Source organism: Pinus tabuliformis, chromosome 2_1 (genome assembly GCF_031772625.1).
Source record: "Pinus tabuliformis cultivar Carrire ecotype Pingquan chromosome 2_1, CPIR1, whole genome shotgun sequence".
NCBI classification, from domain to species: Eukaryota; Viridiplantae; Streptophyta; class Pinopsida; order Pinales; family Pinaceae; genus Pinus; species Pinus tabuliformis.
In genome coordinates, this window is record NC_142299.1 from 661,628,121 (window position 1) to 661,651,403 (window position 23,283).

Consider the following 23,283-nt stretch of genomic DNA (forward strand, 5'->3'; position numbering starts at 1 on the left):
TGGAAAAATATGTCAGCAATCATAAAGGGATTAGATTATACAATGGAGGAGAAGGCTAGAGATTTCATCAAAAATCTTCTAGTGCTCCTCTTCCTAGACTATTTCTCTAATCCAAAAACCATACAAGATAGCTTGCATATGTTAATCCAAACAAGTGGCAAAATGATAACTAGCATAATCCAACATACATGTAGAATGTAGAGCACAACAATTGAAATAACGTCACCTCAAGCAATGGAAGGAGAACACCAACACAATAGTACCTCAACGTCCTTTTATTATATGAAAATGAATATAAAATCCTGTAGAGTCTCTGTAAGCCCAATAGCTCATTCTAAAGCTACAATATGAGAGCCAAAGGCTCATTTAAATAGAACTATGGGAGCCAATCCCAATGAAAAATGAAATGACAAGTGTAGCAATGGTGAAGATCCCAATGTAGAAAATCAAATCACAAGTGGCAAGATGACTAGCTGTAGGTGGCAACCTTGACTATCCATCGAATATCTTCAAATCTGTTGTGTGTATTCCTTGTGAGGATCAACGTACTTCTAACTGCTGGTGTACATTCCTTTGATTGTTGGCAAGTGTAAATTATCACAAGTGATAGGGGAGCAAACTCCGATCGAATTCTCCACAATGAAACTCATGTACGTGACACCTATCACAAGTGCCGACGCTTCTCCAACAAACTGTTGTGTACCTCTGCGTGATGGTTGCCACTTATTTGTGCGTGTAGGCTGTGGTGAAGAGTTGCGTACAGGTGTGAAGTAAAGTAGAGTGTTTGTGGAAACCAATCTCCACAAAAGTCTCAACAAAATCCTTAATAAAATCTTTGATACCTACGTTGATTTCCTCGCTCGAAGCGTTGACGATTTATTTCTATTGCATGGAGTTTCCCTTTAGCATGTGAGTGGAGCTCTTTTAATTTGCATGTGCATTTTTTTTCCTTTTGGTGACTTATGCGTATACGATGGAGAGGTGAGGTGGGTCCATTCTCCACTCACTTTATTAAAGTTGAAACTTTATAATATGCCTTGCATTTTATTTCAACTTAAAACAATGGCCATACGTAATATTTCATAACTTTAACTTTGGACCATTTTCACTGCCTTTTGACCTGCTTTGACTTTGTAATTGACTTGAGTCTTGTTTGGTGGGCCTCACATGATTGCCACATCACCTTTGACCTTCACTGGAATTGTCATGTCACTTGTTTGACTTTCTTTGACTTCGGAAAAAATAAAAAATAAATCCAATTATTTGAATTTTTTCCTCATTTTTGCCACACTATCATTAGAAAAATCGGCTTTTGAGGGACTACAGATCATTTTTTGACCCCCAAAGTGAATCCTAGGTTAATGCTGGATCTCTAAAGATGAATTTCAAGTAGTCACATGCCCCAAACATTTCCTAAAGCCACTTATTTACATCATTACATAGAAAATAATTAAAAAATCTCATTTTGCGGGAAATTTTTAACTATTAAAAAATTCTACTTAGACCTAGCCAAATTCCACGAATTTTTTGCGATCTAGTATGGTAATATACATCGACTCTAGACACTAAGATGTATTAGGGGCTCAACATTCAAACCGTCATCCCGGCTTTGGTGTAAAAAGTGGGTGAAAAAGCCCATAAAATTATCCGCCTCTGTAAAAGAAGGCATAATTAACAAGATAAAAAAACACTCCAAAGTGCATTCATTTGTTGATTGAGTCCCAACATCCTAGGCCTGTTACAGACTCAAAAACTCATCACTATTAGTATCACTTATTACAATTCCCCGCAGGGTGAGGAATCTAGGTACAAGAAAGATGATGAGAAGATAGAAGTAGAGTTAAAAAAACTTTGTTGACTGATGATATATGATGATACAAGTGTCCTCTGGATCATCCTTGGGCATGGAGTGTTTCATTTAATCATCAGGTGCCACTCCAGTGGTCAACATTTGGCTCCATATGGGGATGCATGCTAGATATGACATCATAGTGTGCAAGAACCTGGAATCTGCATCCATTGACAATAGACATATATCAGCGGTATCCATTCAAAATATCATCAAATGAAATAAACTATAGAAATGAAGAAAGAGAAATTTACTCTAGGAGCATAACAATTTATTCATGAAATAAAACTAATTAAACAAAAATGACACGAGATAAGGTTAGAAATATGATACAAAAAGATGCCCCGTGGCATCAGATATTTTCTTTGTAGAACAATTTGAGCACTTGGTCGTTCTCAGGTAACTCGAGTGGTTCTCTATCCAAAGTGCTCAAATGGTAGGAATTTTGTCCAGCTACTTCCCTAATAATGTATGGTCCAAACCACAAACTGTCAAACTTACCATGATTCCCTGGCTTTTCATTCGTACGATCCCATAGAAAAACCATATCATTGTTAGAAAACATCCTATTCCTAGATGATTTGTCAAAATTTCTTTTTACCTTAGATTGATTTTTACAACAATGCTTAAAGGCTCTTCTTCTGGTTTCATCCAATTCTACAATTTGGTCAATCCTACATTGCACAACATCTTTATCAGATGTAAGACTTTGTAGCAATTGGTAAGCTGGTAGCCTCAGATGTATAGGAAGGGTAACATCCAAACCATAATCTAACTCAAAGGGACTCTTCCTAGTAGAACTCTTCTTTGTAATCTTATCAACCCACAAAGCATATTTAATTTTATTATCCCATGCCCATTTGTTATCCCCTACTATCTTCTTGATTATGGTTATCAAATTATTATTACTAGACTCTGCTAAGCCATTACCCTAAGGACAGTAGTTTGATGATGGGATAAAAAATGCCATACTTAAAGCAAAATGATGAGAATTCAGCAAAGCTAAAAGCCTTGGCATTGTCGGTAGTAATCTTGGCAAGGACACCAAAATGAGTGATAATCTTATCTTCAAGAAATCTATCACTACTTTGTCGGTGGTGTGTTTTGTAGGGATGGTCTCTACCCATTTAGTAAAATTATCGGTGGCAGTTATAATCCATGAGTAGCCATTATTGGAGTTTTCATTAAATTTCCCTATAAAATCTAGCCCCCAATGTTGAAAGCGAGCCTCCACGACCACATGCTGAAGAGGCAAAGAAGCTAACTTCTGCTTCCCAATGAATAGTTGACAAGCTTGGCAACCTCTAACATACTTGTGTACATCAGCAAAAATTTAAGGCCAAAAATAACCAGCTCTCAAGATTTTGTGGGTAGTAGTCTTAGCAGCATAATGCCCTACACAAAATCCTAAATGAAACTCAGATAGAAGCTTTTTGGCTTCAACTTCATCAACACACCTAAGTATTACCCCCTCCAAATCTCTCCAACCCAAAGCATCCTTCATAATGCAACACTTAGTTGCTCTAAGCCTTAATGCTCTTCTCTTGTGGCCAACTAAATGGTTAGGACATGATAAATTTTGCAAATAATAAATAATGTCTTTATACCATTCAAGTTGACCCAATCTTTGAAGTTTTGATGAAGCTAATTCCAAATCATTTTGACAAATCATTCCTATCGCTTTCTCATTTCCTTCAGTCAAGATTTTGGCCAATCTCTAGCCTTTCACAAGCTTGGTAGGTCTAATATCCAAATCATACTCTTGAATCTTCGAGACCCACCTAGCTCGAGTTCCTAAGCAATCAGCGTGGACTAAAATATCCTTTACAGAAGAGTGGGGAACAAATGCAATTATCCTAGAATACCCCACATAAACTCTGAACTGTTTAAGAGACTTGAATAAAGCATAAGCTTGCTTCTCCATGGTGCTATACGTCAACTCAGACCCTTGAAGGGACCTACTCATAAAAGCAATAGGCTGCTCATGCCCTTCATTATTCTTTTGAAGCAATACCCTAGCAATAGTATCTTCAGATGCAAAAGAGAAAATCAAAAACTCCTTTGAATAATCAGGGCTTACTAGAATAGGTGCTTTGACAATAGAATCCTTTATTTCCTGAAAACTTTTTCTACCCTCATTTCCCCAAACAAACTTAACATCTTTCTTTAAGAGGGTTTAGATGGTTTTGGCAATCTCAGCATAATTTGGAACAAACCTTCTAAGAAAATTAATATTTCCTACTAAGGATTGAAGGGTTTTAATATTACAAGGCAAAGGAATCTTTTGAATAGCCTCAACTCTTTCAGGGTCAATCTTGATCCCATCCTTCGAAATGATGTGACCAAGCAACTTCCCTTCAGTCACTCCAAAAATAGATTTAGTAGGATTTAAGGATATTCCATACTCTCTACACCTATCAAAAATTTTCCTTAGGTGGCCTATATGGGAAATTCCATTTTTAGAAAAAACAATTAAATCATCTTGATAGATCTCAATAAATTTCCCAATTAGACCCTTAAAGGCATAGTCCATAGCCCTATGAAAAGTTGCTCCAACATTCATTAATCCAAAAGGCATCCTCAAATATTCAAAAGTACCCCATGGTGTGGTGAATGTTGTCTTATATCTATCCTCCTCCTTCACCAAGACTTGGTTGTATCCTGAAAATCCATCTAACAAAGACATCATTCCAAATCCTGTTAGCCTTTGCAATCATGTTTCCATATTAGGTAAAGGGTAATTATCTTTTTTACAAGCTAAATTAAGATTTCGAAAATCTACACATAGTTTGATTGATCCATTCTTCTTCCTTACAATAACCAAGTTTGAACACCATGTGGAATGCCTAGTGTGAGCAATAATACCATCTTAAAGCATCTTTTGCAATTCTTTTTGCACCAAGAGAGCTAACTTAGGATTGATTTGTCTAAGTTTCTGCCTAAAGGATTTGGCATTTTTATCCTTAAGAGGGATAGTATGTTCCATAACATCTTCCCTATAACCTTTCAACTCATCATATGAAAAAGCCAAAGCATCTCTATATTCATGAAGTAAATTTATCAAATTCTTCCTTTCTTGCTCATTGGTACCCTTGCCTATTTTAATAATCTTTGGATCACGAGGGGTACCAATATTCACTTCAATGAATTCCCCTGGGTCAATTTTCTTATCATCTTTTCTCTTTGAAGCATCATGTTTGTCAAACATTTGCTCCAAGGCTACACGTTCCCTAGGAGTGGGATTTGTCGCCACATTACACTCTTCATAATCACATCCTTCCTCTTTGTAGCCAGCCTTAAATTCAGAAAATTCCTCCATGTTATTTAAAAAATGAACCACTTGGCTCTCATCATTAAAGATTAGCCAATGCTCAAGATTATCAGGAATTGATGACCTAAAGATAATCTCCATCTTAACTTATCATCCATCAAGTTCTCTCCAAGCTGTAATGCAGATGCAGCAACAACCAACTCATCAGCTTGTTTATTTCCTTCCCTACGAATTGCTTGAAGGTCTAATGCATCAAAATATTCCATATTATCCCAAACAACATTTTGATACTTCTTTAATCTATCATTCTTACATGCAAATTGATTCTTAGTTCGAAGAATGACTAGATCAGAATCCCCCTTAATACTAAGCAGCTTTATCCTCAAGTATTTTGCCAACTCAAGACCCAACAATAGAGCCTCATACTCTGCTACATTGTTGGTTGCATCGAATTCCAATCTATAGGCAAACTTGAATATGTGACCAAGAGGGGAGGTAAGGACAATTCTAGCACCCTTACCATACCTAGAATGGGCACCATCAAAATTCATGTGCCAAACTCCATCTTCCTTACAATACACCTCCTTCTCCAAAGGACGAAAAGAATTAGCCAGGATAGCATAGTTTCCCAAGCTATCAAATTCATACACAATTTCATTATGAGGCTCCCTGGGATTTCTATATGAAACTTTCTCTCCAATTCCCTATCCAATCTAACCATGATGCCCTCGCTATTAGGGATGGTAGGATAACTTAAATCCATTTGCAAACTACCCCCAATATCAGTTACCCACTTTCTAGGCAATAACATCACCCAAGCATTAGGCACATCAATCACCACAATATCCATGGTGATCATAATGTCAAGATGTACAGCCAAGTGGACTTGAAGATCTTTTATCAAACCACAAACTTCAATGATCTTTGAATCCATTGCACAAATGTTGTGGTGGGGTCTAGAAATCTTCAAATTTAACTGATTCTTGACTTTCTTAGTTATGACACAAGATGATGCCCCAAAGCAAAGTTGCACGAAGCGCACCCCCCCCCCCACGGTTCCAAGCCCCGAAGCATGTCCCGTACAGAAGCGCCTAGGAAGCTTGGCCGCTTGCAAATTTTTTGCCGCTTCCTGGAAATTCGGAAGCGTCGCTTCCGAAGCGCGCTTCGTACGGCGCTTCGGGCGTCAGAGGCGTACGCTTCCGGAAAAGCGTTTAGAAAATTGTTTTTTTCCAATTTTTTTTTAATTTTAGGTGAGTTTGCTTGTTGGGGGTGGGTCCACCTTGGGTTAGGGTGACGAATGAAGGCAAAAAAAAATATAAATATAGCAGATGCTCCCTCATGGTAATGTTAAATTCTTAAAGTAAAAGTGACATTCTCCTTTATTTTTCATTTTCATCCTTTTACTTAAATTTTTAACATTACCATGAAATGACTCAGGATGTTTGAGAGTGGTTCCAGCCTCATTGGACTTCATATGGAGAAAATAGAATTTAATATCCTATTCAAAATTCAGCAGACTTAACAGTTTTCAAGAATTCAGGATCAATGGGATTGTGGCATTTCATTAGATTATATCAAGTATGAAGGTATGCGATTAGCATTTAATCAAGAGCACCAAGCCCTATATGTACCCTAGTGTTGGTGGTGTTAATTGTTGAACTCCTTTGTCACGCGGCACGCCCTTAGCAAAAAATTACCTTTCAATCAAGTCAAAATCATCGATTAAGCATGTTAAGCTTTTTCTACCATATTTTAAGTCTTGAATTAGGTAGTTTGATCAAAATTGGGCAATGTTGACGAATATCCCTAGACAATCGAGGTAGAGGAAAGGCTAGACAAGAGGAGAAGAATCTAGATTCTAGATGGTTGATGCATCTAAATGGTTGATGCTCGAATAATTAATCATTAATGTACAATGGATGTTATATCTATCTTGATTTATGCAAAAATATGCATGTTTTCATGTCTTCTACAATTAATTAGGTATTTGGGATGTTTATTTTGAGTATAAATGCAAAAAAATATAAAAAAAATATAAATATATAGCAGATGCTTCCGCGGACGCTTCGCTTCCTAGATTTTTGGAAAATGACACTTCTGCGTCCCCCCTTCCAAAAAACGCTTCCGCTTCGCCCCCGCTTCGTGCAACATTGCCCCAAAGTCAAACATACAATTATGTAAAAGCATTCCATTGATCAACATAGTGATGAAAAAAGGTTGGTGGTCTCTATTATCTCTACACATCACTACTTTGCAGAGTGATAGGGGCATCCTCATATCTATCCTTTGAAAAATTAGACATTTCTTTTCCATTGGAAGCATCAATGGCTTTCAACAATTTATATCTTTGGGAGGAAATCTTCATGATTTCAGTGACAGGAACTAAAATCTTAGCCTTAATAATCCACTCTCCCAAGTCAATATTCAACTTCGATGTGGGTGGAGTGAAAGTTTTACTATAATTTCTTTCTTTATTCTTTCCCCTTTCCTTATCCTTGGCTATCTCTAAAATCTAAGTTGATGAAGGCTTCTCTCCATATAACTCAGTAATCCTATCCAAATCTTCAAAATTATTTACACTATAGGAGGATGGAGACTTTGTATTTATCTTCTGACTAGTCTTCATAACTCCCATCCAATTTTCCAAGGACAAATGATGCTCTTTTCCAACTACATTGATTTTCTCACTTGCTCCCACCATATCTCCTTCTAGGATCCTTCTTGCATAAGGACAAGTGAGTTCATCATGTATGTCATCACAAGGTCTACAATAAGGCATGGAATCATCAACTAAGTTTGTAGACTCAAGTGGATTAGGTGGCCTAGACTCAAGTGGAGGTCCTCTCTTTTGCCATATATCATTTCCTCTATTTGGGAATCTCCCACCTTGATTTCTTTCCATGGCCACTAATCGATTTTGGATAGCATTCATTTGACTAGTGTGATTTGCCTCCATACTCTTGATGAGTTGGGTTAACTCCTTAATAGGATCATGTGTAGTCTCTTCTTTGGCCTTGCCTTTGGAATCATTCAGTTTCGATGGCCCTCTAGTGAAACCAGGAAGTTCAGACTTTCTTGATTGCTTTCTAGCCTTTTCCATTTTTAAGGCTTCAGTTTGAGCTACACCTAAATTCACAGGCTCCTTCCTCCTCAACTCATAAGCAGTGTCAACACCAAAAGCATCCAGATATGAGCATAAAAGAAATTCATCAAGAGGTTTAACAGTAGCAGGGATGCTTTTTACTAATCCATTGAATCTCTTGTTAAACTCCTCCATGGTTTCGTTCTCATTTTTCTTCATATTGCTAATGGCGTTGATCAAATGCCTATTTTCCTTCTTCTCTCCAAACTTATCTAAAAATGCAATTAGAATGGCTTGTAAAGAGTTATATGAATTAGCAGGTTACTCAATGAGCCAATCAAGAGCATCTTCTTCTAAAGATAAAACAAAAAACTCTTATCTTCACATCCTCATAATTAGTAGTGTTACACCATTTAAAGATACAAACATTAAAGTTTTTCACATGTGATGTAGCACTAATCGCACTGTTACCTTGAAAAGAAGGCAACTTTTCAATAGCCTTGTCAAGGATATTGTGAGGATAGCCATTTATGTTAGTGAAGTCACAAGAAGCAAAAAGATCATTCATGATGCTAGGCTCTACTTGTTCTTCAAAAAGCAAATGAATATCAGAAATAACCTCTTGCCCAAGACTAGCAAGAGCTCTACTATGAGAAAGTCTATTCAACCTCTCTAAAAATCCTTTTAGGATCAGGAGAGGGGCTAACTAGACCACTAGAATTTATCCTAGTAGAGACTCTTGCAAAATTTGGATTGAGTGGAGTTGCCACTTGAACAAGAATCTAAAGCTAGAGTTCAAAAATGATAAATCCAAAAGGTTAGTCAATTTCCCAGGTACAAGAAATGTTTTCCCCGGCAACGGCGCCAAAAATGTTATCACCTACCGCCTACACCTACCTACAAGTCAATGAAAAAATCCTTCAACCCCACAACGTGTGGTTGGTGGCAGGGAACTAAGAGAAGGGGTTGTCACACTAAATCCCCTCTCTCTCCATTTAAGCTATCTCCTAGGTTAGCTATGGGGGGTGGTCCCTAATATAGAAAACTAAGATAAAAGAAATGTGAGGTTCTAGGAGATATGTTTAAGTGAAAGTAGATTACTTTTAAGAATTATGAGAAAAATATGATACGAGCAATAAAAATCATTAACATATTAAAACCATAAAACTAGTGCCTTAAGATAAAGTGCTCAACAGGAATGAAAGATATATTTGCTCAAAACAAAAGTAGAATGCTTCAAAAAATTAAAGCAGAGCAATCCTTAAATGGAGACAAAGATGTTAGCATGATAATCGATACAAGATGTAAAATTCTTTTAAAATATAACTAATGCCTAAATCAAAGTATATAGAGATATCTTGCAAAAGGAAAATCAATTAGTGTGCTACTTGCAAAAGGAAAATGAAACAATCCTTGCCAACATAAAATATTCAATAATGACAAGTAAAATGGACAACTGCAAAAGAAATCATAAGATGTATTAGCATGAGATGCACCTATACTAAATTTAAATGCAATTAGTCTTGGTTATTTTTAATCTAAAATGTCTAATCTAAATGAGAAGTCCTCCTCTTGAGCTCTTACCAAAGGGTAGAAATTGGGGTGGCTGTAAGAAAGAGGGGGTGAGGGCACAGAGATGTCACGAACGATACCCGTCCCCTGAGTCTTACGAGTCAGCGTGTGCTTTCGTTCCTACAAGGGGACAAACCACCTTCATAACTGCATGGTCACAACTCCTTTACCTTACTTCATACCAGATGGAAGAACTTTTCAAGAAATCATTTTTTCCTATACTTTCTATCAACCAAGCTTATGCTTGGAGGTTAATTTTAGTGAGGCTTGGGACCTAGCTTGGAAGCGTTCTTATACTAAAATGCCTAGATGAAATGCACGAGTGAGTGTTATTGCTTCCAAGAAAGTATTGATATTAGTGCTCAAAATAAAACACAATGTTCAAATAAACAATACCAATATCTTTCAATGGAAAGGGAAAGTGAAACAATTAGCTCAATATAGCTCCACAAGTTCCAAATATGTTGCTTTGCAAGTAAATGAAATCAATGCCAAATTGCTTCAATGGAGTGACACAAGAAAGACCCAACAATAATGACAATGCCACATAATATAATGACAATGATAAAGCAATGTGCTCAAGAGACCTATGAAACCAAAGTAGATAGATGAATTAAACTAGTTTAAGCTTGCCCTGTAAATATAAAATACTTTCTTGCATCAAAAGAAAAATTGCATGTGTTGTAGTAGATTGCCCAATACAAGTATTCAAGAAATGGAAATGGAAAACATAAACCAATCTCAAATGTATCCTAAAATGAGAATGGATGTGAGTGTTATGTTAAGAAACTAATCATGCACGAATGAGCTTAGCAATGAAATTAACAAAGAAAATTGGAGTAACTAAACTAAGAGATTAGTCCACCCACAAGCAATGATCCTCTCTCTAAATGGGGAGAAAGGATACCATGGGAAAAATCCCAAGGTTCCTCACAAAAAAAAATAATCTTTTTATTAGAGATTGGTTACAAAGAGAGAAAAGAAAAGCCTTTTGAGAAGATTTCCCAAGGAAACCAAAGGAGTCTTTTACACCAGGCCACTTCCAAGGGCTAGATCTCTTCAAGTAACAACTACAGGAGAGTCTTTGACAAAATCCGAAAATACAAGAAACAAATTTGCAGCAATCAAATCAGCCACAAAGAGAGTTGTATTCAGCGCTAAGGAGAGAGGCTAAGCCTCCTCTAGCCCACAGCCTAGTGAGAGAAGGACGCTGCCCTCAAAGTAGAACTCAACCTTTCAAGAAATGATGCCTTAAATACTCACAACCTCCTTGAATTTTCATCTCAAAATGCTCCAAAGGTCCTACAAATAACTTGTTAAATGTCTCAAATGAAAACTCCCTCAAGCTGCCACACGGATTGAATTAATAAATCTGCTCAAAAGGGGCTGCAAAACAGATCCAAAATGAGTGGAAAGATGACATGAAAGAGTCAAAATGATAATCTACAATTAGTGTACAAGAACAAGATCAAGACATGCAAGTAGAAATCCATCCTTGTCTAGTTAAAACCTAAGTCCCCTGACACGGGGATTTGGAATTCGTAGGATTCGGGATTCGTGGTGTTGGATTCGGACACGTTGACCCCCCGGAACAGGACACGTAGGATTCGTTATATATATATATATTAAAAATTAGATATTTCTTACACAAATTTTAATTAATGATACAAATTTATTGATTTCAAATATAGATCTTCATCTATAGCTATTAGCATGCATAGTACATACAAAATTCAAATACATGTCAATCTATTATCTATTTCTTATGCTTGGCCCTCTTGCCACCACGAGAAATGTCTAATTTTTTAGTCTTGTTCGAAAATCAGGATCTTTGTCATTAATATCACCCTCTAAGCATTAATATCCAGAGGTATCTTTGTCATTACCTCTGTATCTGTATAGGGATCTTTGTCATTAATATCACCCTTTAAGCATTAACATAAGATAGAACAAGCATAACATGTCAAGTCAAGATTTTGTTTGAGTGATGCGTACATTTTTAGGAGGGTCATGATACAGGAGTTCGACAACCAATGTCACTAACATCAAGGTACATAGAGGGATTGGTGCTCTTGATTAAATACGAGTTCCATACCCTAAAACATGACAAAATTCAATGGAAACATTGCAATCGCCCAATCCTAAAATCCTGAAAATCTGATAAGTCTGCTGGATTTTGAATGAAATCTAAAATTCTACTTTCTCCATATGAAATCCAATGAGGCCGGAACCACTCTCAAACATCCTGAGTCATTTCATGGTAATGTTAAAAATTTAAGTAAAAGGATGAAAATGAAGATTAAGGAGAATGTCACTTTTACTTTAAACATTACCATGAATAGCATATCAATACTAGGGCCTAGACTTGATCATTAAGCTGCCAAAACGCTTGCCAAATGAAAATATGCGTGGTTGTAATGACCAAATGTGGCCTTTTCATACCCGCGCAGGTCACTTTTGCCGCCTAACGAGTCCTGGAAAATAGGACACACTGCCAAAATCGTGACACGCAGTCGGATTCGACGTGTCAAAATAGGACACGACGTGTCATGGTTTTTGGACACGAATCTCGACAGAATCGTGTCGAACACGATGGATTTGGGACTCGTGGGGCCTATAGGACGAATCCGGTTTCATAGGTTAAAACCATACTCTAGCTAGCAAGTAAAATCCTTGAAAGCATAAGATATTGATCAAGAAAAATATTGGATTTAAATTTATGTGATCTTAGTAGGCTAGAGGAAAGGAAACTCCCTCTTTCAAAATCGTTTGATGAGATCCTTGAGGCAAACCAATTGGGTCCTTCTATTCTTGATCTTGGGAGTTAGTTCGTCTATTGGAGAGTTACCCCACGCCCAAGTAAATCCTTCAACCAAATCTAAAGATCTCTACACACTTGGAAAAAGATGTCAGCAATCATAAAGGGATTAGATAAGACAATGGAGGAGAAGACTAGATATTTCACCAAAAATCTTCTAGTGCTCCTCTTCCTAGAGTATTTCTCTAACCCAAAAACCATACAAGATAGCTTGCATATGTTAATCCAAACAAGTGGCAAAATGATAACTAGCATAATCCAACATACATGTAGAATGTAAAGCACAACAATTGAAATAACATCACCTCAAGCAATGGAAGGAGAACACCAACACAATAGTACCCCAAAGTCCTTTTATTATATGAAAATGAATATAAAATCCAGTAGAGTCTCTGTAAGCCCAATAGCTCATTCTAAAGATACAATATGAGAGCCAAAGGCTCATTTAAATAGAACTATGGGAGCCAATCCCAATGAAAAATGAAATGAAAAGTGTAGCAATGGTGAAGATCCCAATGTAGAAAATCAAATCACAAGTGGCAAGATGACTGGCTGTAGGTGGCAACCTTGACTCCTTGACTATCCATCGAATATCTTCAAATTTGTTGTGTGTATTCCTTGTGAGGATCAACGTACTTCTAACTGTTGGTGCACATTCCTTTGATTGCTGGCAAGTGTAGATGATCACAGGTGATAGGGGAGCAAACTCCCATCGAATTCTCCACAATGAAACTCATGTATGTGACACCTATCACAAGTGCCAACGTTGCTCCAACAAACTGTTGTGTACCTCTGTGTGAAGGCGGCCACTTATTTGTGCGTGTAGGCTATGGTGAAGAGCTGCGTACAGGTGTGAAGTAAAGTGGAGTGTTGGTGGAAACCAATCTCCACAAAAGTCTCAACAAAATTCTTAATTAAATCTTTGATACCTGCGTTAATTTCCTTGCTATCAATGTTGACCATTTATTTCTGTTGCGTGGAGTTTCCCTTTAGCATGTGCGTGGAGCTCTTTTCACTTGCATGTGCATATTTGTTTTCCTTTTGGTGACTTATGTGTATACCATGGAGAGGTGAGGTGGGTCCATTCTCCACTCACTTTATTAAAGCTTAAACTTTATAATATGCCTTGCATTTTATTTCAACTTAAACAATGGCCATACGTAATATTTCATAACTTTAACTTTGGACCATTTTCACTACCTTTTGACTTGCTTTGACTTTGTAATTCACTTGAGTATTGTTTGGTGGGCCCCACATGATTGCCACATCACCTTTGACCTTCACTAGAATTGTCATGTCACTTGTTTGACTTTCTTTGACTTTGGAAATTTTTTTAAAAATTCCAATTATTTGAATTTTTTGAATTTTTCCTCATTTTTGCCACTGTCATTAGAAAAGTCAACTTTTGAGGGACTATAGGTCATTTTTTGACCCCCAAAGTGGGTCCTAGAATAATGTTGGGTCTCTAGGGATGAATTTCGAGTAATCACACGCCCCAAACATTTCCTAAGGCCACTTATTTACATCATTACATAGAAAATAATTATAAAATCTCATTTTGCGGGAAATTTTTAATTATTAAAAAATCCTACTTTGACCTGGCCAAATTCAACGATTTTTTTTGTGTGATCTATTATGGTAATATACATTGACTCTAGACACTAAGATGTGTTAGGGGCTCAAACTTCAAACCATCACCTTGGTTTTGGGGTAAAAAGTGAGTGAAAAAACCCAAAAAATTATCCGCCTCTGAAAAATAAGGGATAATTAACCAGATAAAAAAACATTCAAAGTTGTACTCATTTGTTGATCGAGTCCCAACATCCTAGGCCTGTTACAAGCTCAAAAACTTATCATTACTAGTATCACTTATTACAATTCCCCGCAGGGTGTGAAATCTGGGTACAAGAAAGATGATGAGAAGATAGAAGTAGAGTTAAAAAACTCCGTTGAATGATGATATCTGATGGTACAAGTGTCCTCTGGATCATCCTTGGGCATAGTGTCTTTCATTTAATCAGCAGATGCCACTCCAGTGGTCAACAACTCCATCAAGAATCATCCTCTTTGCTTTGGTGGTTTCCTTCTTATAGGCAGCCAACTGTTGTGGATCTGTCGGTAGAACAATGTTCTCCGCAAACTCCTTTAGACTATACTCATCCAATAAGAACGACATCCTAGCCTTCCAAACACCAAAGTTGGAAGCTCCATCCAACCTGCCTTGATATCCTAATCCTGCTGCGATCATCTCTGGAAATCTGCGAACTCAATAAACAAGAGAAATCAAACTGAAGAAAATCGAACTAGGTAAAACACTTGTGTGTTTCTCTTCCTGTGCCCTTCACTGATTTACCACTGGAAACCCTTTGTGTCGAGATCAGCTGTGATACCATGTGAAATTTCCATAATTGTAGTAACTGGAAATTTATCTTCTATCTACTTGAGATTATTTGTCTTTAGAAAATTAATTCGACAAATACTGACCAGAAATGCGCATTTGCTGCTCCAGAAATTATCACTGCCTATGGGAATATTAATCTGCTAGCAAATCGACCTCTAGTGACTCGTCTAACCCACTCGCTCTGTCTCTGGCAATGTCCCTGACAACTAGTTACTAAATCGAGCTCCTCCATCACTCGCATTGATAAACTAGCAATTCACACAACTAATTTCAGCCTCCTTTTCTACGGATAAACCAACCTTCTTCCTGTCTTTGGAAACTGGAAATTGCTATGGAAATCTCCTCCCAAATCCTCTATTGAAACCCCATTGCTAGTGTCTCCCTCTGCTTCAACTACGCCCTTGCCAATTCGTTGCAAAAGGGTAAGTCGAATTGCTCAGGTGTGTCTCTCCAAACCCCATCGACTCGCTCTAATAATCTCTCGTTGAGCAACCAACAGTTGTGATCTAATCACAATCGATGGCTAAGATCATCTTGACCCCATCAAGTGACTTTTCTATAAGTCTCTAGAGCAAAGTTGGTTTTCCTGAATTAATTCGATTTAATTAACAAGTTTTCCAAGTTAGACTTTGGGAAATTCTAATAATTGGCTAGTTAATCTAATTGAGGTGTATTCTCGTGAAACCTTTTCTGTGTATTGGAGAAAATATGTTCCCTAGCCTCATAGACACCATAGAGACTATAACACTTGCCCGTTGTTGCCAAAAACTAACAAATTGTTCTATCTTTGGTTAATAAAAGAAGGCTTTGGAGCCTTATGGTGTTGTGACTTGTGTGGTTTGCTTGGGGATTTTCTTGTGGTAACCTTGTATCATTTTAATTGCACTACTTTTGTGTTTGCATTCTAGGCCTTAATAGGGGCATTGTTGTCCAAAAGAGAAGACAAACAATTGTTTATTTGTCTTCTTGTTAGTTTGCATTATGGAATTGAAATTTACATGTGTTTCTCAGTTGAATAGCATGTTTACTAATTTTCATTATATAAGCTACACCTATGATTACTAACCTCTTGGCAAGATTTTAAGTGTTACAAGTTCCTCTAGCTTTGAAGATTGGGGACCTCCTTGGTCGGAGCATCCATATTCAGACACAAGCTAAGCATTTTTCCCACTTGGCATCAAGTGTCTCCAAGTGCCTTGAAGGCCCCAAAACTCTCTCTTCTTTCCTCATACAAAGTCCTCAAAATTTCCTCAATTTTTTTTGGTTTAATTTCTAAAAGCTCTATTGATCAATCTAACATTGTGAAGGCTAAAGTGACTGCTGTCCTAACAGCAGTCAAATCAGCTAAGAAAAAGCCAAGTATCTTGACTTTCCCTTAGTTGAATAGTGTAGAATTCTATACTTTAAGTCTAGCATTTCACTTGGTATTTTTGGATTTCATATACTAACAATTTTGAGTGTTCCAAAAGCATTTTGGGCATTTTTTGCATAACTTTGCTTGTTGGTTTTTAACAGGTCAGCAGTTTTACAAGGGGAAGTTTGTAATATTCCTAATTAGCCATGGCTAATTGGAATATTCGATTTTGCTCAATTTTGCCTTCTATAGTTATTTATAAATAAAAAGGTGAGGAAAGGGGGACATAACTCACTTTATGAATAAAGTCACTCCCTAGTAGCACAACGTTGTAACTTAAAAGGGGAGCCAAGGGGGCCCAAGGACCACGTAGAGAAGGGGCCCACATAGACACTTGGAGGGACTGCGCAGATGGAGAAGGAACACGTGGCAAGAGAGAGGCTACGTTGGAGGAGGTGGGCTTTAGGGATTGGAGAGAGGCCAACGCTAAAAAAGAGAGAGGAGCCTCCTCATTTTGATCATTCGATTATGTTGCATTTGAGCTAGTCACTTCAACTTAGAGCACACTGGCTGTTTAGCCTGTCTGCAGCACTGTTTAGTGCATCGAGTGTCTCCGTTCGGAGATCTCACCCTTAGCCCCAGGGGACTTCGAGTGCCTGCTCGGGCAAGGTAGTTTCAGCAATATTTTGCAGGAGGAGCGATTTTTGGAGTTGAGGAGGAACTGAGCATTTTGATGACTGCGCAGTCTTGAGAGGGGAGGACGCAGTCTCTTTTGGTAGGAGCTCCGGACTGGGTTTGTGTGGAGGATTTGAGCTTGGAGATTGAGCAAGGGATCAGCCCTTGCATATTGGAGGATTTTGGCAGAGTTTCGGGTAGAGTTTTGGAGGATTCTCTTCAGGAGCAGCGCAGAGCCTTGAGGGATTGCGTAGATCCCCAAGGGGGTGATTTTCGGGGGTCAGCTATTTTAGAAAAGCTTTCTGGGCTTTTCTGGGTTTATTGAGTAGAGGCTGATTCCAGAGTTTCAGCATTTTCTGAGGAGGGGAATAGCCCCAAATCCTCATTTGATTCCAGCAGTAGCAGCAGCACAGATGTTTGGACGCAGTTCAGAGAGAGGCCATTTCCTTACCATTCTGAATGTATTTCTTTACTTGCCTTGTGCAAGTCGAGGTGCTATCTTTCTGATCACCTCTTGTACTATTTCCATTACTCAATATAATAAAATGGCTTAGCATTTCTCTCTGCATTTCTCGAGTATCTGCTTATATTCCATGTATAAATTATTGTATGTTGCACTACTGTTATTTCTCTCGTTAGAGTTTGCTTGTGTTTGAGGGATATCTCTGATAAGGGATATTACAGTGGTATCAGAGCATAGATCTGGCTCAACCTGTGGAGCTAGCAGTCTATGACACCAAGGGAGAAGCCCTACATCTGTTACAGAGGTAGGAAATACAGAGATATTGAGCGTAGGTTGGAGAACACCTACAGAGAGGGAGACTGTGTTCGGGTGGTGGACACAGAATAGGAGGAGCATGTGGTGGACACAGAACAGGAGGAGCCTGTGGTGGATGCAGAACAGGAGGATCCGATGGCAGATGAGGACGGGAAGAGATTTGCGGACATGCTCCTCAAATCAGTGCAGGATCTGTCGAGGCAGATCGAGGTGATGGGGCAGAGATTCACAGCGGTGGGGGCTAGACAGTGTGAGAACCCACGAGTTTTCCAGGTTGGTGAGGCATCAGGTACATCCCACCATTTGCCAGAGTAGGGTGCCACTCAGCGTGATTCTACTCAGCAAATGGCCTCACATGCCTCTACACGCTCTACCATGCCCACTTTCCTAGGAGCAAACACGGGAGCTGGAGCCCAACAGGAGGCAAAGCCCGGTCATATGGGTGATTATTTTGCAAAGTACCAGGCCTATGGGCAAGAGTTCAGGGATGCTCTCTCATTCAGAGACTTTGTTCAGCTCCAGCGGGATAGTAGACCCCGCGACCATCACAGAGGATACCGGCATTATCATGATGGAGACACCCACTGCACAGCTAGTAGATTCCACTTGCCTACGTTTGATGGCTCATCAAACAGTTCGGCAAAGTCTTGGGTGGAGAAGCTGGACATCTATTTCCAGCTTAACCAGATGTCGGAGACAGAGGCCATCAAGGTGGCGACATTACATTTGGATGGTGAGGCCCAGGACTGGTGGTTCCATGGGTTGGTTACACTCGGACACTCCACAGTGACGACATATGCCGAGTTCACCAGGAGACTGATAGAGAGGTTTGACTGGAGGGATCTAGAACAGCACTTTGTTGAGCTGACGAGGCTCAAACAGACCGGGAACCTAGAGACCTACATTGCAGACTTCTTGAGGGTTTCAATGATGGTGCCAAATCTATCTGCGGCACAGAGGATCTACATGTTTGTTGAGGGGTTAGCAGAGCCACTTCGGGGTCTAGTCAGATCTACTAGACCAGCCACACTCCAGGATGCTATTAGCAAGACCCGGGACTTACAGGATGCCTTACCCAGGACCCAGACACCTTACCCCCAAAGACAGGCTTTCCAGCCTAAGGGGAAGGATGTGAGGATTCCGCCTCCAAAGGGGAATCCACAACGAGCACAGATTGATGATGATGGCAGGAGGGAGCTGAAGAAGAAGCGGTTGTGCTTTACTTGTCAGGAGCCGTGGGCATCGGGACATAGATGTGCTGCTGGCAAAGCACATTTTATTGAGGTCTTCTCCGAGAGCAACGGGGAAGAGGATGAGTAGGATGATGTGGAGGTAGGGGATAGTCATGCTGTGTAGGATCCTTTGCCACCTCCACCACCACCAGCAGGTGGTGCAGCTTTTGCACCTACCAAGGGGCCCTTGCAGCATTGCGAGGAGTTCCCAAGTATTTGACGTTGCGCGTACGGGGGACAGTACGTGGCCAGCGAGTATCAGTTTTGGTTGACAGTGGGGCAACCCACAACTTCATCGATGCACAGATGGTTGAGCGGAGAGGTATACAAACAGAGAGCTTCGATGGCTTTTCAGTTTTGGTCCCAGGAGATCAGACAATGGTGTGTGCTCGTTATGTTCTAGAGTTATCAGTGACGATGGGCACCTACACAATAACTGACCACTTTTTCGTGGACGATATTCCGGACACCAACATGATACTGGGTGTTCAGTGTTGTGCATCTTGGAGGAGCAACAATTCTATGCCAAGCTCTCCAAGTGTGAGTTTGGGTTGACGGAGATGTTGTACTTGGGACACATCATAGGGGTGGATGGAGTGAGAGTCCACGAGGAGAAGATCAGGGCCATCAGAGATTGGCCGAAGCCGAGGAACATGATAGAACTTCGGGGATTCATTGGCATTTGTACTTACTACCAGAAGTTCGTCAAGAGTTTCTCACAACTTGCTGCACCCCTGACAGATCTAACAAGGAAGGGGGCATTCAGTTGGTCGGACACAGCGCAGCGAGCCTTTGACAGGCTCAAGGAGGTTATGAGCAGCTGCCCAGTGCTTGTATTGCTGGATTTTTCGCAGCCATTTGTTTTGGAGTGTGATGCGTCGGGAGAGGGGATCGGCACAGTGTTGATGCAGGGAGGTCACCCTATAGCCTTTGATAGCCAGAAGCTCCTTCCGCATGAGAGGTTGTATTCTATATACGATAAGGAGATGTTGGCCATTATGCATGCATTGGCCAAATTTCGGCAGTATTTAGTGGGTAACAGGTTCAGGGTGAGGACTGATCACAACAACCTCAGGTTCTTTTTGGAGCAGAAACAGCTACAGGAGCGGCAGCAAAAGTGGATCAGTAAGATCCAAGCGTATGACCTTGACATTGAGTATGTCAAGGGGAAGAACAACGTGGTAGCAGATGCCCTTTCACGTAGACCAGCCACGTTGTCTCTTATGAGCTTGTACACAGACTGGAGGGCTCGACTCTTAGTAGAGTACTCCAAGGACAGAATTGCATGTGAGTTTCTGGATGGGCAGGTGGCGGATGACAGGTACAGGGTAATCGATGAGATCATCTACTATAGGGGCCGGATCTTCTTGACTGAGGGATCTCAGCTCAAGAAGAAGATACTTCAGGCATCACATGATTCACCATTGCCCGGCCATCAGGGGTTTACCAAAACCTACAGGGCCACTAGAGAGAGGTTTTCATGGAAGGGCCTCAAGGAGGACGTACTCCAGCATATCTGGGAGTGCGATATTTGCCAAAGGAACAAGAGGGAGATGAGCCATCCCGCAGGATTATTGCAGCCTCTTCCCATTCCGGAGGGGAAATGGGAGAGTATTTCAATGGACTTCATCACAAGGTTGCCCATGGTGCAAGGCAAGGATTGTATCTTTGTCGTCGTTGATCGACTGACAAAACACGCACATTTTTTCACCATATCCGCACACTACACAGCAGCGCAGGTGACCGAGCTGTTCTTCAAAGAGGTCTTCAGGCTACATGGTCTTCCTAAGACCATCATCAGTGACAGGGACAACCGTTTCATGGGCGGGTTTTGGCAGGAATTTTTCTGGTTGGTGGGGACGGAGTTGACACCGAGTACCAGTTATCACCCACAGACAGACGAGCAGATGGAGATAGTTAACAAGTGGCTGGAGGGCTACTTGCGTAACTATGTCAGTGGGCAGCAGCGAGCATGGCTGAAGTGGCTGCATCGTACTGCTACAACACTACACATCACGTGTCCATTGGTATGTCACCATTCTATGCTTTTTATGGATATCATCCTTTATCTTTTGCTGACGTGATGTTTGGTGCTAGCAAGGCTCCGAGAGCCAAGATTTGGATCCAAGAGAGTCAGGATATCCTCCGAGCTCTCAAGGATAATATGGCTACCGCGCAAAACTAGCAGAAGCTGTACGCTGACAGGGGTCGGGTGGAGAGACAGTTTGAGGTAGGGGACTTGGTCTACCTACGATTACAACCATACTGACAATCGTAACTAAAGCAGAAGGGAGTTGATAAGCTCAAGCCCCGCTTTTATGGGCCATACAGGGTGATATGCAGGATTGGACAGGTTGCGTATGAATTGGAGCTACCCCAAGGTAGCAAGATTCATAACGTTTTTCATGTATCATGCCTGAAGAAGGCATTGGGGCAGCAAGTGACAGTGACAGATGAGCTACCACCCACGGATGATGAGGGGCATTTGGTGTTGCAGCCAGAGGCTATTATTGATACCAGGGAGAGGCAGCTACGGAGCAGGACGGTCTGGGAATTCTTGGTGAGGTGGAAGAATTTACTGGATGAGGATGCCACTTGGGAGAGTGAGAAAATTTTGCAGCATCCATCACTTCAGTTGCTTGAGGACAAGCAACATTTCACCGGGGGAGACTGTAATATTCCTAATTAGCCATGGCTAATTGGAATATTCGATTTTGCTCAATTTTGCTTTCTATAGTTATTTATAAAGAAAAAGGTGAGGAAAGGGGGCATAACTCACTTTATGAATAAAGTCACTCACTAGTAGCACAACATTGTAACTTAAAAGGGGAGCCAAGGGGGCCCAAGGACCACGTAGAGAAGGGGCCCACGTAGACACTTGGAGGGACTGCGCAAATGGAGAAGGAACATGTGGCAAGAGAGAGGCTACGTTGGAGGAGGTGGGCCTTAGGGTTTTGAGAGAGGCCAACGCTATAAAGGAGAGAGGAGCCTCCTCATTTTGATCATTCGATTATGTTGCATTTGAGCTAGTCACTTCGACTTAGAGCACGCTGGCTGTTTAGCCTGTCTGCAGCACTGTTTAGTGCATCAAGTGTCTCCGTTTGGAGATCTCACCCTTAGCCCCGGGGGACTTCGAGTGCCTGCTCGGGCAAGGTAGTTTCAGCAATATTTTGCAGGAGGAGCGATTTCTGGAGTTGAGGAGGAACTGAGCATTTTGATGACTGCGCAGTCTTGAGAGGAGAAGACGCAGTCTCTTTTGGTAGGAGCTCCGGACTGGGTTTGTGTGGAGGATTTGAGCTTGAAGATTGAGCAAGAGATCAGCCCTTTCATATTGGAGGATTTTGGCAGAGTTTCGGGTAGAGTTTTGGAGGATTCTCTTCAGGGGCAGCGCAGAGCCTTGAGGGATTGCGTAGATCCCCAAGGGGGTGATTTTCGAGGGTCAGCTATTTTAGAAAAGCTTTCTGGGCTTTTCTGGGTTTATTGAGCAGAGACTGATTCCAGAGTTTCAGCATTTTCTGAGGAGGGGAATAGCCCCAAATCCTCATTTGATTCTAGTAGTAGCAGCAGCACAGCAATTCTCCGGCAGTTTGGACGCAGTTCAGAGAGAGGCCATTTCCTTACCATTCTGAGTGTATTTCTTCACTTGCCTTGTGCAAGTCGAGGTGCTATCTTTCTGATCACCTCTTGTACTCTTTCCATTACTCAGTATAATAAAATGGCTTAGCATTTCTCTCTGCATTTCTCGAGTCTTTGCTTATATTCCATGTATACATTATTGTATGTTGCACTACTGTTATTTCTCTGGTTAGAGTTTGCTTGTGTTTGCGGGATATCTCTGATAAGGGATATTACAAAGTTGAAGAAATTCAAGCACCCAGAAGGAAACTCATATTGTACCCTTTGTAAATCAAGCAACTTCACAATCATTGTAACTTTGGAAGCATCTTTTCTTCCCTTTATTCATAAAGAATACCATCACCTAACAAAGCATTGTAATTTCTTGGGAGCTAGGAGAGTCTCCTAGGCATTCCCCCTACCCAACAAGGGCCTCTTGTGGTTGTCTATTCTTTCATGATTTGCTTTATTTGGTCTTAAAATTAACTTCACACCGCAAATTATATAAGTGGATTTCATTTTCATTTTCATATATTTTATTTTATGCTTTAGATTAGATTTTAATTTTGCAAAGTAACGAACCCCATCAAGCTCTATCATGCTCTCCGCCATTGTAGTCCTAGGTGGATCCTTGCA

The 23,283-nt window shown here is 40.2% G+C and overlaps 1 protein-coding gene across 1 annotated transcript in view; it reads right to left on the reverse strand.

Moving 5' to 3' along the window:
* Positions 1-1,891: 1,891 nt before the first annotated feature.
* LOC149202324 (urease-like) overlaps positions 1,892-23,283 on the reverse strand; it is a 313,306-nt gene continuing 291,914 nt past the window's right edge. Inside the window, exon 10 of the mRNA XM_089399946.1 lies at positions 1,892-2,010. Within this exon, the coding sequence (XP_089256072.1) occupies positions 1,919-2,010 (92 nt within the window). The 3' untranslated portion in view covers positions 1,892-1,918. The remainder of the gene's footprint in view (positions 2,011-23,283) is intronic.